This window comes from Haemaphysalis longicornis, unplaced genomic scaffold (genome assembly GCF_048455015.1).
Source record: "Haemaphysalis longicornis isolate Haplotype H1 unplaced genomic scaffold, Haemaphysalis longicornis Haplotype H1 scaffold_6, whole genome shotgun sequence".
NCBI lineage: Eukaryota > Metazoa > Arthropoda > Arachnida > Ixodida > Ixodidae > Haemaphysalis > Haemaphysalis longicornis.
In genome coordinates this window covers 166,995,277-167,008,541 of record NW_027526407.1, presented here as the reverse complement: position 1 = coordinate 167,008,541, position 13,265 = coordinate 166,995,277, and the positions used below count along the sequence as shown (strand labels likewise).

Below are 13,265 nucleotides of genomic sequence, written 5' to 3'. Positions count from 1 at the left end.
CTTGTCTTTAATTTTCCGGAGTTTAGAGGTTTGTGCCAGAAGCATTTTTTACCAATAAATTTTTAAATAGGTCTTCTGAGAGATTTACCATATCCTGTGTTTACATCTCCAAAAGTATTTGTTTCCCAAAGCGCCTTTTTAGCTGTGCCATGTATAGCGCTTGTTATAACCGGACTCTGTGACTTTTTCGGTGCTTTCATTGTTTTCTTCGCGTCTGGGAGCTCTGTGACAGCTATAGGTATCGCTAACATGGCACGGCTCAGCGTGATTTGCTCGTGCAGCAGATCCCCTTACATTTTTGCGGTACTTTTGCGGCCATTTCTTTCCAAATGGGCTCATTGCTGCAACTGAACGAAAGCCGGCCAAACGCCGCTACACCTTTCTAATGGTCTAATATGAGCGCTAAAGTAAGGGTGGCAACCGGACAAGAGAGAAAACTCTTTGAGCCAGTTTCAGAGTTATTTGAAAGGCATAAATTTTTTTCGCTTAGTAGGTTGCCATGTCCAAATATAAGCAGTGTATGTGAGGTTTTAATATGTTCCAAAAGTATTAGAGTTTATAAAAAGTTTAGAAAGTATTACAGGAACTGTTTTTTTTAATTAGAAATTATATTTGTATTCAACACATTGGAATGGTTCCATCAAGACATCCGCTTAAAAAGTTATATATGATTAGACTAGAGTTTTTGTGGTGTTCAACAAAATCACCCGAGGAAGAAAATTGCTTACACCCACTCAACCATTTTGCAGTACAATTCATTGCCATTTTTTACTTTTTGTATTCGAATCTCTCAGCGTTTGTGATCTTCACGGTCGATTTTTGCAGGTGGCGAACAGAGGTGCCGGCTGAAGATGACCTCCACGACTGTTCTGGAGTCCCTGGCCATGGACAGAGAAGCAGCCAGGCATGAAAGCCACGCGAGCGAGGCGATATATGAGATTGCTTCAGTCATAGTCAACATGACGGCCGACACCTTCGCAGAAGCGACCACACCTTCCTACGGAGGACGGCGCCGCTCTGGAAATTTCTCGTCGTCAAAAAGACAAAACCGGAATTCCGCCATGCGTTCGCAATTGTCGGTTGCCATCTACATCCTGGATCTACTGAACGCAGCCTACATGCCTATAGTTATCTACTTGGGTCTCATAGGCAACGTCCTCTCTCTACTGACGTTCCTCTTCACCCACCTTAGGAAACGGACATCTAGCCTATACATGGGAGCCCTGGCTGCCTCGGACTCTGGATTTCTCATTGTTCTTTCATTTACCTGGCTCAGTGAACGTGGCATAAACGTGAGTGTTCATTTCACTTGCAAAGGTTCTAATGCCAGGGAACGACCATTGCGTTTCTGCCGCATGGAGTATAAAACAGCTCGCGTGTCCCCACTTTGCCCTGATATTCTTTTCTCGCCTTCCTTGAATTTTGCGACCTGGCCCCGAATATTTTCTCAGTCAACGAATCCATTTTAGGATTGAGTGAATGGTTGAGTTTTTGGAAAACTGGTTTAACTAGCCTGGCAGGGAGGGAAATCGCTCAACGCCCCCTCTTTTCCATTCTTAGTCTCATCGAGCTTCCTTACCAGATTCCTATCTATCCCTTTTAAGTTGTATTGTCACTTTTTTTCATTATTCCATTTTATACTATTCTTCCTAACAGCACTCCAACACCTAAAATCCTCTCGGGCTCTCTGCCTGTGCCATAGGTTGATTAGAAGGTGGTCACAAGCATGTGACATGTATTTTTTGCGTGGTAACAAGCCCGCCATTATCAGAAAAGTGCACACGGGGCAAATAGTAACTAGCCTTCCTGGAAGGGCTGGTAAAAAAAGGGCTGTTCATAAATGTTCAGATATTGCTAATCGAGAAGTACTTGGGAAGTTGTGGTAATGTCGCCTTTTAACGTTAGTTCTTTTGACACATATGGAAAATGATCTGGGAACTCCTGTATCTTACAAGTGGCGCTGAAAACTACCACGAAAAACTTTTATATGCTACTTATAAATAAACAGTGTTGAAAAATAGGGAATCAGGTGCGAAAGGTGTAAATATATACAGCTATCTGCACACATTGTTTATGGTGATCCCAATTATGAAAACATGTTCGGTGGGGAATTATCGTAGGAACTAATTACAGAAGGGAGCTCTATCACCACAAAATCTCCCACACAAAATGTCAGTAATTTCTGCCCTGACACACGGCATAGACACTGAGATTTCACTAAGCACTTTTGAGCTAGCACAAACCAGTTCAACAAGCCTTGGAAAGGAAGGGCCAATATTTCAAGTTTATAAAACCTGTTTGTGGTTTTCCGAAGAGAGATGGCTGTATCAGATCCCAGTTCAGCTTACGCCAAACAACTATAAAAAGACAGTAAATTATATTTCCCTGTAGCCCGAGGGTCAGAGTGAGGAGAAACACAAGCCATGCCCTTATGTACGTAAAATGCAAATACCCCACCAGTGGTAATATACTGTCGTTAAAATATTTTGGAAAACATGACCATCTCATACAACTGCGTTACTCAGCCCGAAGTATTTTCGGGTGCTCAATCTGCATTTATAATTTATGGGCACCTTTTGTGCCCTCAATCTTCATTTAGTTTGCTTAACTTTTGTTTCCGGCCCCCCATGTTTCGCAATTTATTTTATATATTCATTCATACTTAAAAGTATTCATTCCGAAACAAGATTAGTAGTTTTCTCACAGCCAGCCCACAGCGCACCAATAAAAATTCCCCGCATTTCCCCGAGGGGAAGAATGTGAAAGTGCGAATGCACGAGTTGAATTTGCGCGGTTCGGTAATGTTTGCGAAAGAGAGATCACACACACACACACAACTACAAAGAAAGAAAGATGCATTTATTCACAGACACCTATTTGTGTTGTCGTTGTACTTGATTGCTAGAGCGGATCTCAGCTTTGAAATTTTGTGTCAGTACTCCTTTAAGCGGGTGCATTAGCCCTTCTCACACCCGATTCCTGGCCAATCCCCCACGTGGGTATGTGCCATGTCAGCGGCCAGGCAGCGCGCGCCCATCTTTGAAATTTCGTGTCAGTACTCCTTTAAGCGGGTGCACTAGCCCTTCTCACGCCTGATTCCTGGCTAATCCCCCACGTGGGTATGTGCCATGTCAGCGGCCAGGCAGCGCGCGCCCACCTCCCCCCGTTGCTAAGGAAGACGAGGAGCGCGCGCATCCGCAGCTGTTGCTATGCAGACTACGGCGGCGGATGATTCAGGCTCGCTTAAGAAGTGCATTCGCACTTAAAAAAAGCGCTGGCACGATCTCCGGTGACGTTTGCCGGTTCATACCTTGAAGGTAGCAGCTATTATGGCTGTTCTTACGTGCTACCGTTCTCAAAATTCCAGAGCCGGAAAAAAATCATCCGCATTGAGGGCGTAAAGGCCTAATATTGCCACCGCTTCTTTGCATAAATCAAGTAGCTCTTACGTATCAAGTACACTTGAATACATGGCTTTCCGGTTGTCTATATTCTTTACAGGTCTATCAGCAAGGGTTGTGCCAGCTACTGGTCTTTCTCTCTTCGGCCTTCAGCTGCTGGTCTGTGTGGTTGACCGTAAGCTTCACTGCCGAGCGCTTCGTGGCCGTCCGCTACCCCCTTTGGAAGCTGCAGACGAGCTCGGCAAACATACGCCCGCGGATGGTGATTGTTGCCACGGCGTTGATGAGCGCCCTCTTCAATGCGCACCTTCTTGTTTTTGTGGGAGTGCACGAAGGAGAGTTTCAGGAGTGCAGTCTTCATGCGGAGTATGAAAAGTAAGCACTGTTCACGCTGTTGTTGATATTCCCATTTTTTTCACAGAATATGAACGCATAGGGTTTTTTTAAACAGCAGAGCCGTTGTTACTGGCCGTAATGTGTCCGGTGCGCGGCGTCGCAACAAACCCATGGGTCATATTTACGCGTGCCGTGCGTATCATCACGTGCACCGCGAAGAGCGGCCAACGCCATCCAGGGTTTTGCTTTGCGCTCGCAAAAAAATACCAAGAAAGTTCACTCGCGTCGGCACCTTAAGCGGAGAGCACAAGACAGCTCGCGCTACAGGTGCCCAGTTTCCGAAGCCCATTCCCGGTGATTCTATCGCGTGCTGACGCGTTTCACTTTGGGAGAAATATGAAAGCCTGCGGACAAAACGATCCGCGCCCACCAGTCTGGCGTTAGTAAGGCGATGATATATATATATATATATATATATATATATATATATATATATATATATATATATATATATATATATATATATATATATAACACAGAAATAAGGATTGGCAGTCAAGAAGTCCTCGGAAAGCAAAGGGGAGGTTGTGGTAGGCCATTGAAACAGATCAAGAATTTGGAAAGAAAGAAAGCGAAGAAAAAATGCCCGCCAGGTGGGATCCGAACCCACGACCTCCAGAATACCGGTCTGGTGCGATATATATATATATATATATATATATATATATATATATATATATATATATATATATATATATATATATATGTATATATATATATATACATAACAATATGATGATGACTACGCCTATCACAGTGAAACGCGACGTCGAAGCATGTAAACAAACAATTTAAAACCTAATTCAATGCGTGGTTTGCGTGCTTCAGTGGGGATATAGAAATCTTCAAGCTTCGCTATGGTTCAAGCCATGCACGAGCGAGAGCAATCTTCGCTATTGTTTTCATTTCTGAAGCATCTGGGCAAACAGTTTCTATTATGAACAAATTATTCGGCTTAATAAGACTATGTAGAGATTTCAGGAAGAGAATAAAACAATTTTCTAGGCACAGACCACCTGGTGGTTTTGCTATATCTGAAAGTTCTCCCCAATTGTCCAGTCCGCGAAACCGCTGAATTTGGGCGCAAATTTAAAATCGATGGTCTAGATATCGTGGCAACCAATGGCACAATTTTGTAGGAGGCACTATCCGCCGTAAACATGCATGAAAAGCTTGAAATTATAGCTGATATTGGAAGATGATGAGCAAAACCTGTTTATTATTCTAACGGGGTCAGATACACCTATGGGGCCTAATAGAAACCTATTAAACGGTAGAAATTTTTACGTTAGTACAAAAGCATCTAGGTTTAGCACTTGACCCAGGGCTTCTGCAAGGTTTTTGACATATTTAGTTCAATAGCGCTGTAACTTGGGAAACCCAAATCTTTTTTACTCAGGTCTCTGATTACAACATCTTGAAATTATCTGTGTTTTTCATTGGACCACACTTGTAGATAAAAAACAGTTGATTGCAGGAGTGATCCTGGCTGAGCATGTGTTGACGGTTTCAAAAACGCATGATTTGTTCCAAAACCTGGTCGATTGCAAGTAGAGATTGGACACGTCAATGTAAAATTTAAGTTAGAATCGTAGGAGGCACCAGTATCAGAGAAAACTTTCGTATCTTAACAACGCTGCGAGATAAAGGAATATATTTGAAGAAAACGTATAGGCACCTTTGCTTTAAATAGTTTCTTTATTAAAAATAAATGATATTGAATTTATCAGCCACGGTCAGCATGTAGCTGCTAAAGTCCCTAAGACTAGAGGTTTCGTTGGGCGTTTATGTGAATTTACAGCCCTGTTGACATAATACGAGTATAGAGAAAAAAAGATCCCCGTGATCGTATTAGTTCTTAAGGCATCTTAAAGCATTCATCAGGGTAAACGTGTAGAGCAAAGACACATCGACGTAGTACTGCCCTAACCCACAATGCCCTCCTTATAAAATACTAAATTAACAAAAAAGGGGTGACAAGGGGATAGTTCGTTGAGCATACTGAAGATTCAGACCCTAGACAATGGAGACGAGACGAAACACGCTCGCCACACGCCAAGTTCGTGCCTGCGGGTTTTTTCAGGTAAACCATAGCAAAGCTGTTTAAATACTTATCTGCGGAACGGTTGTTGTGACAAAACAGGTTTTGAGATATATCGGGCCTTCCAAAAAATTAGTCTCGAGAAAACAGTTTGAACCCGTTTACTTTGTCCACGGGTATGTTAACACCTAGAATATTTGTATACCGCTGCACCATAGCAGTACTGCTCTCCCGAAATGTGAACTGTCTAACATCAGCAATTTTTGCTCGGCCTTGACGCCGTACTTAGTCATACAGGGCGTGAGTTGCAAAATGTTCTTTTTCGACTTGTACACCGTTTGAATTCTTTGTTCTATCAGCCTAGGGAAAACACTTATTTCAGCAAATTTATTTCAAAGTTGATATGGAAGGCAAGTCTATTGACACTGAAGAAACAAAAGCACAACATGCGGCTGCCGTCAACACACCTGCATTTTTTCACCCCTTAAATGTACGTAGAAAATGCACTGGCATGGGAATGGTACGCCCCATGTTTGTTATTTCGTCAGACGTATTGTAGCCGCTTATGTGTTACAGTGCAAGACATGAAGCATCGAGAAAAAATAGTGGGATCAAGTAAACGAGCGACTCTTGAATACTTCCGCTAAAAACGTTCGAAAGCACTAACAAGTCCAGCCGAGAAACGACTGTTTATTCGCACACCAGATGATGGTGGAAGCGACAGATTCTGATTGAAGCACTGGCCTATTGGATGACAACATGGTCAAAATATTGAACTTGAGTGCCAAAAAGTATACTTCCAGTTTAGAGTGGCCTGTTTAGAATACTGGAGCATCTAAACAATAGACGAGCCAACCGGCCTTCTGGGTGCCCGTAATATAACTACACCGATGCACACTCTCCAGAAAATGGCACAATAATAAATAATTGACGTGGTAAAAAGAACATACCCCAAATACGGGTAAAAATCTCATGGAATGCAGGGCTGGGTATTAGCAACAAAAAACTTCAAGCCGTCAGGGCATCAAAATATGTCATGAGAATAGTAACAAAGAAAATCAGGGTGGCAAAATTTCGATGATGAAATTGAGAGTGTTCCTGATGCGGAAGTGACGGCGTTACGAATATTTAACGATGTGAAATTTTTCACGTAATTTTTCCCAATGTCATACCGCCTTTTTCTCTTTTTTTACAGCGTTCTCTACTACCTTAACATTGTGGATACTGTCCTGACGTTCATTGTGCCCTTCGCGCTCATCGCTGCCATGAACTTTATGATTGGAAGATCAATATACCGGTTCTACGCTCGCTACAGGTTGCAGCGTCGCACATCTGACCACAACAATGATTATAAGGAATCCTCCGGTAAGAAATTCATAACGATATATTCTTTCCTATACTATACAAAGCAGAACATTATAATTGTCTTCCCGTCACCAAAATATGCCAGACGTTTAGTAGAGATTAGAGATCTTGCTCAGAATTGTTATACAGCCTAGGTGGGAATCGCTCGGCAGGTGATTACAGAGGATTAAGGGAGTTTAGAAATTCAGGGGGGGGGTTGGGGGGAGGATAGCGGGAGTTATAGAACTAGAGTAAAGAAAGGCAGAAAGAAATTTAAAGTTTGTTGCGGGAGACCACAGGCTTCGACAGTCCGTCGCCACCAAATAGGGTACTTCCTGTCTCCGACAGTTGGGGCCCAGTTATCTGACCCTATGGGTGAGCGGTAACCCGTAGCAGGGACCGCATATTTGGCAATTGGCACTGTCTGATGCCCTCGCTGAGCAATCAGTCTTGGAAGAGAGTCAGACAAAAGGATTGGAGCAAAATTGCTTCCCTCATTCCCACCTTTCTTCCCATAACCCATCCCGATGTCCAAGTTCCCGTTCCCAGCAACCCACCCTATCCGGCTTTTTCCTAGGGGGGACAAGAGGGGTCCCCCCGGGCTCGTCCCCCTGGCGGTGGGTCGCAAGAAAGCTTTTTCCCGTTAATTTCTCTCCACCTTCGGGTGGACAAAATTCTCTTTGCCGGTTGGCCCTATTTTTGTACTGTTGCAATTGGGTATAACCGGTTGTACTACGGTGGTACCGGGGAGCTATTGAAAGCTCTATTTCCTCGATGTCTCAGTAAGTGATGGTAAAGCGGGGGGCTGTATGCCTGACGTGGGGTATCATGAAGGGGTGACAACAGCCGGAAAGAGCAAAAAAATTGACATTATGTCGGGATGGGGTTACCAAAGGCAACCAGGAAGTAGTTGTACTAGAAGAAGAAAAATAGTAGGAGAAGTTGAATAGCGATTGAAAAGAGGAAAGCGGAAGCTAAAATTGGTGCAGAAGTCATTAAAACGTGTGGCTGTCAGAGGAACATTAGAACGACGTTTTCACTAACAGCACTCAGCAGTCTTTGGGCTTGTTGGCTGAACGCGTCCATGAGACAGTGTGGGCAAGATTGGCCAAGATCGTTCTTGAAGCACATCAAGGCTACACCTTGTTTAACGCTGTTTGAGTGGGCCGAATTGAAAAGCAGAAGTGGTTTGTTGGCACTGGAATTATAGCTCCAAAAAATACCAGTATATTTCAATCGAAACCGGATGTCTAAAAATTTAATTCGCCTATAGACTGGGTGCTCGTGCGATAGGCCCAAGGGGGCACATTGCGCCATGAAACGATTCGAGCACTTTTCCTGCTTTCACATTCAATAGCACGCGCGTCACTCTTAAAACTACCAAAAAGTCGTCAACAAAGCGGAGCGCTATAATAACACCTTTAACTGTTTTAAGGGCTAAATGAGACCATCGCAATGACTCAGAAATGAATAACTAAGAACAGGTGCGATGCAGCACCCAATGCATATGCGTTATTTTCGCAAATGGGGCGTCCCTTCAAACATGATGTAGGTTGATGTAGTTTACATGATGATGTGAAAGGCTGCAAGTTCTTAAATCCAAACTGAAGATTCCGCCGCGGTATGGAAGGCAGCAGAACCTATTTGTCAATAGAACGTTGCACGCATTCAAGGAAGAGGTTATGTGTTAAAGAATAAAAGGAATCTTTTACGTCAATTGAAAAGGCCTGGTAGCTCACATTAGCGTTACTTGTAAAATATTCTAGAACTTGTTTCGAGTAAACACAATAAAAGGGTCGTCAAGGGACAAAACATTAGAATGGCCCTCTATAAAACGAGCAACTGAATGCTGCCAGGTTCCCTATTCGGACACAATCGTCCTTAGTGGCTAGTAAACCTCATTGGTTTTTGCGCTAAAACAGACACTCAAACAATTGCTCTTGATTTTACCCATGGCCTTTAGAGGGAAGAAATTGTAACAGTTTACATAGTTTTTTTTGCGCTAAAATTCATTGTGCGCGAAGATACTGTCGGGTGGGAATTAAACAGATAAGCGATAGCGTCCCTTGGTTTAGAAGTAAAGGTTTTACAAGGTAAAACAACAAAGCCACCCTCTTTGAAAGCCGTTAAAACAAGAAATGACTGCTCACATCGAAAGGTGGCCACATGTCTATCAGGAAGGTTAGGCGGTACGCTAATGAATTGGGTGCGCATTTTTTTTTTGCGCTCTGCTGCCTAGATTATATACCAACACGCCAACTTTCCGGCGTTCATGTATTACTAGTAACAGTAAATACTAGATGGGGCAGGAACAAACGTAAGCTGATTAGGATAACGAATATGTGATCAGAACAGCGTGATGGTCGGCAGTACATAATAGCAGAAAACCTGGGCTGATGGCGCTCACAATATGCTATTACCAGTGGTCGTCTTTTACAGCGAAACAAGAAGATCCCCATTTTTTAATGCACTAGGTCCAGGAAACAATATGTGTGCTGTAAGTTTGCAACGATAATTCGATACTTTCTTTATTAAAAATAAGTCCTACAGTGGCGGCAATTATTTTGCGGTTTGTCTAAGGAGCTCAAAAAGTAATGAGCTATTTTATTTGGAGTTGTATGTATGCAGGCTGATGATACACACACCAAACAGGTATTTTGGGAAGCAATCCGCATTCTTCGAAACGGTGGTAAAACATTCCTCACTAGAAGTACACCGTTATTAGTAAGGCGAATGCTTTTTTTTGCAACGAAACGACGCTGCGGTTTAGTTTACACCTAATAAATATTCCTCATCGGCGTGGCTGCTCAGTTTATTTTCATTGGTCATTCCTGCGTTTATTTTTATTTCGGTCATGTTTATTTCTTTGTTGGTCTTTCCATTTATGTTGTAAAAATAAATTATAGGAAAAGTGGGTGTGAACTTCCGCACGCTAAATAAAAACGTGTTTTGTTTTTGGGAGCATACTCTACAAGCGATGAAAATTACCACACTTTAGGCAATCATTCTTATACAGGAATTCGATGTTGACCTCAGTTTTAATGCTGAATGATTTTTTTTGTCAGGCAGAACTTCGTTCTAACCCAGCAGAAATGCTTCTTTGTAGAAGGGTTTTGGTGTAGTGTAAAACAGTAAATAAATTACTTTTCTTCAAAATATCTGTGGGAAACTGCTACGTTTTGTTATAATTCTATCAAACTGTAACGTGCTACGCTGCTCAAAAAAAGACAATTGTCTTCATATGTAATTGTACATCTTTGCCAGCCCTTAGAGTAACTTAAATGCACAAGCCACAGCCAACGTAACAAAATTTAAACGCTCTACTCTCCTAATATCTGTTGCAAAACGGCCAGTTTTGTCAAACATTACGCGAAATTTTGCGGCATTTATAATAACACCCGCATCGTAATCACCGCCTTCTTTATTTTCGCTACAGTGATAGATATCTTGGTGCCAAAATTTAAGTTTTTCTTTACTGTGTAGCAATAAACATATACTGCGAGATATTTCCATACATTCGAGATGCCTACAAGCAGTGTCAGCGTTTCCTACATTATTTTCTAAACTAATGTCATTCTACTTGCCTGAAAGTATACTTAACGCTGTGAATAATTTTTGTATAGTATGTATTAACCGCACGAATCCTTGAAATTGTTCTGGACCATCGACCATTTAGTTAACTAGGCTTACAAAGTACTCAAAATGGATATCAATATATGCAGGTTACAATTGAAGGTTTTAAGGCACCAAATTTTTAGATACCAAGGTTCGTCTCACTGGCGTAGCTTGAGGAATTTCCACAATCAAAAGCCACCACATTTTTGTTGGTAATACAACAACACTTAGACGAACAGTAAGAATGCGCGTGACAGCATAGTGGTTTGCACGAGCGTCAAAGAACTTAAACAAATTGTTTTACTTCCAGCTACGGCATCCTCGAAAAACCAGAATACAACAGTGGTTTCAGTGGATGGCACGACAACAGCGACCAGTGGCGGCGGAATTCCACATGCCACTCAGATAAGCGTTACTCGGATGTTGCTCCTAGTCTCCACAGTCTTCATGCTGCTCAACCTACCAAGCTACGCGATGCGGATCTACGTTTTTGTGCTTTCTCTGAGACACTCGGACACAGATGTGGAGGTCAACTCGCTGCCTTTTGTGCTTCAGCGCTACTTCATGCTCCTGTATTACACAAACTTCGCCATCAACTTTGTTCTGTACAATGCGAGTTCGAGAATGTTCCGCATAGCGCTCTGCGACTACGTGCATGGACGCTGGATCGCCCTGCGTGAGTCCATTGGTGCAATGCGGTCAAGCGTAGGCCGGTCATCTACGAGCCAGAATGAAGACATTGTTATTTGAGGCCACGAAGCCTTGCCGTTGGCGAACCTTCAAGACGTGCTTAGTCATTCACCGGGGAAAGGGGAATTGTACATTGAAGCGATTGCTTAACGTGGTAACACAAAGGCGCATCTATGGCTCGAAAATATTTTATGAACGAGACGCGGTTGTACATAAGAGCGTTTAGAGCTCGAACGATGTCATGTTTCACGAGCTGGTCCCTGGTGCAAGAATATGTGCTGTTACACTTGATGACAATGAACACTTTGGCTGAGCTCTACTGAAATCGCTTATAGGCATGGTGCGGCAAAAGTCGGGGCTCTATTCAGTGACTGATTGTTTTGTTTTGTGCGTTTTTTTTAGTCTGGATACCAAACAAACGTAACATTCACAGAAATGATATACGTCTGGTGTTTTGCTTTTCAGCAAGTCAGGTGTGCTGCACGCACAAAAAAAGCGCTTACCATCACAACTTTTCAGAGTAAGTTATAAGCGTGCAGCGAATGTTACAACAAAAAATATAACTATGTTATTTAATGGTTTAGGACATCGTAATTTTAACGCTTTTCTGAAAGCACTTGTTTTTAGGTGCTTCCACACTCATTTTACAATTACTTTCATCCGCAGATGTGGTTGTGGAGTGCTGCTGCGAATGCTCAGACCACAGTACTCTTTTCTTTCGCCTTCAAGAAAAACATATTATGTAGGTTTTTATTTAGGTTTTATATTAAGCTGTATCGTAACATGTTTGGTGAAATAGACAAAACTGTACATGCTTGTCAAGTGCGATTATATCAGCTTTTATTTATCACTATGTAACATATTTTGCTAGCCGACAAAAAGCGATAGTGAACAAGTAAAGTGTCAGCCATCAATGCGAGAACGTTTATGGCTATAATTTCCCCAATTTGCGTTTCCATAATTACGGCGATGTTACCGAGTGCACGGTATTGATAGGTCACTTTGTACGGAAGTATAAAGACGCTTCTCTTCCACGTGATGTATAAAGCGCTTAATGTGCGGGAGCATACTTATACTTAACAGAACATGGGTGTTTGAAGAAAAATCATTTTGTATGAAATATTTCAAGTATATTACACAATTTTTAGAGCAAAATATTTATATACAAGGTTATATACGCGTTTTGTTAGGTTTACATGACCCAAAAACGTCGGCCACAAAACCCTTATAACTTCCGGAGCTCTGCTGTACAAGATATATGCCAGAAAACTGCACAAATATTCCCTTTGAATTGAGGGTATGTATCAACTTATGTAGTGTTGCGGCGAAATATCAGGCTAGTTGCAGCCACTGTGATAATTTTTTGTTGTCCGTAGATAGGAATCGCACATAAAAATCGCTCTTGCCTTTACATCTATACGTATTTTGCTGTGTCTATTGTTGCCAAATGTGTCTTACAAGGTAGAACATAAAGCATGCCATGTCGTAAGTTACGAGGAATCGACAAGGTGCGAAACTTTGAAGATATGTACAATGCACAATTTTTTGAATATTTCAATGTAATAGAGACATTCGTCAGTGATTGCAAGTTGAATAATTCTGCTTACTCCTGAAATACTTGTCAGAGAAATTAAAAGAAAGAAAACTCCCCCCTTTAAAAAAAACTATCTCCGCTCTTTCTGACATGTTTCAATGGGTGGTGGGCTGGCTAGAGTTATGAAGAGTATAACGTTCATAACCTAAAAACGCGTGCAGTTTTGTGTTATCCAATTTTGACT

At 42.1% G+C, this 13,265-nt stretch overlaps 1 protein-coding gene across 1 annotated transcript in view; it reads left to right on the top strand.

Moving 5' to 3' along the window:
• The window catches only part of LOC144143357 (uncharacterized), a 71,365-nt gene extending 59,769 nt beyond the window's left edge, over nucleotides 1-11,596 (top strand). Inside the window, exons 4-7 of the mRNA XM_077675126.1 lie at nucleotides 826-1,292; nucleotides 3,502-3,776; nucleotides 7,034-7,203; nucleotides 11,108-11,596. Of these exons, the coding sequence (XP_077531252.1) occupies nucleotides 826-1,292; nucleotides 3,502-3,776; nucleotides 7,034-7,203; nucleotides 11,108-11,547 (1,352 nt within the window). The 3' untranslated portion in view covers nucleotides 11,548-11,596. The remainder of the gene's footprint in view (nucleotides 1-825; nucleotides 1,293-3,501; nucleotides 3,777-7,033; nucleotides 7,204-11,107) is intronic.
• The last annotated feature ends 1,669 nt before the right edge of the window (nucleotides 11,597-13,265 follow it).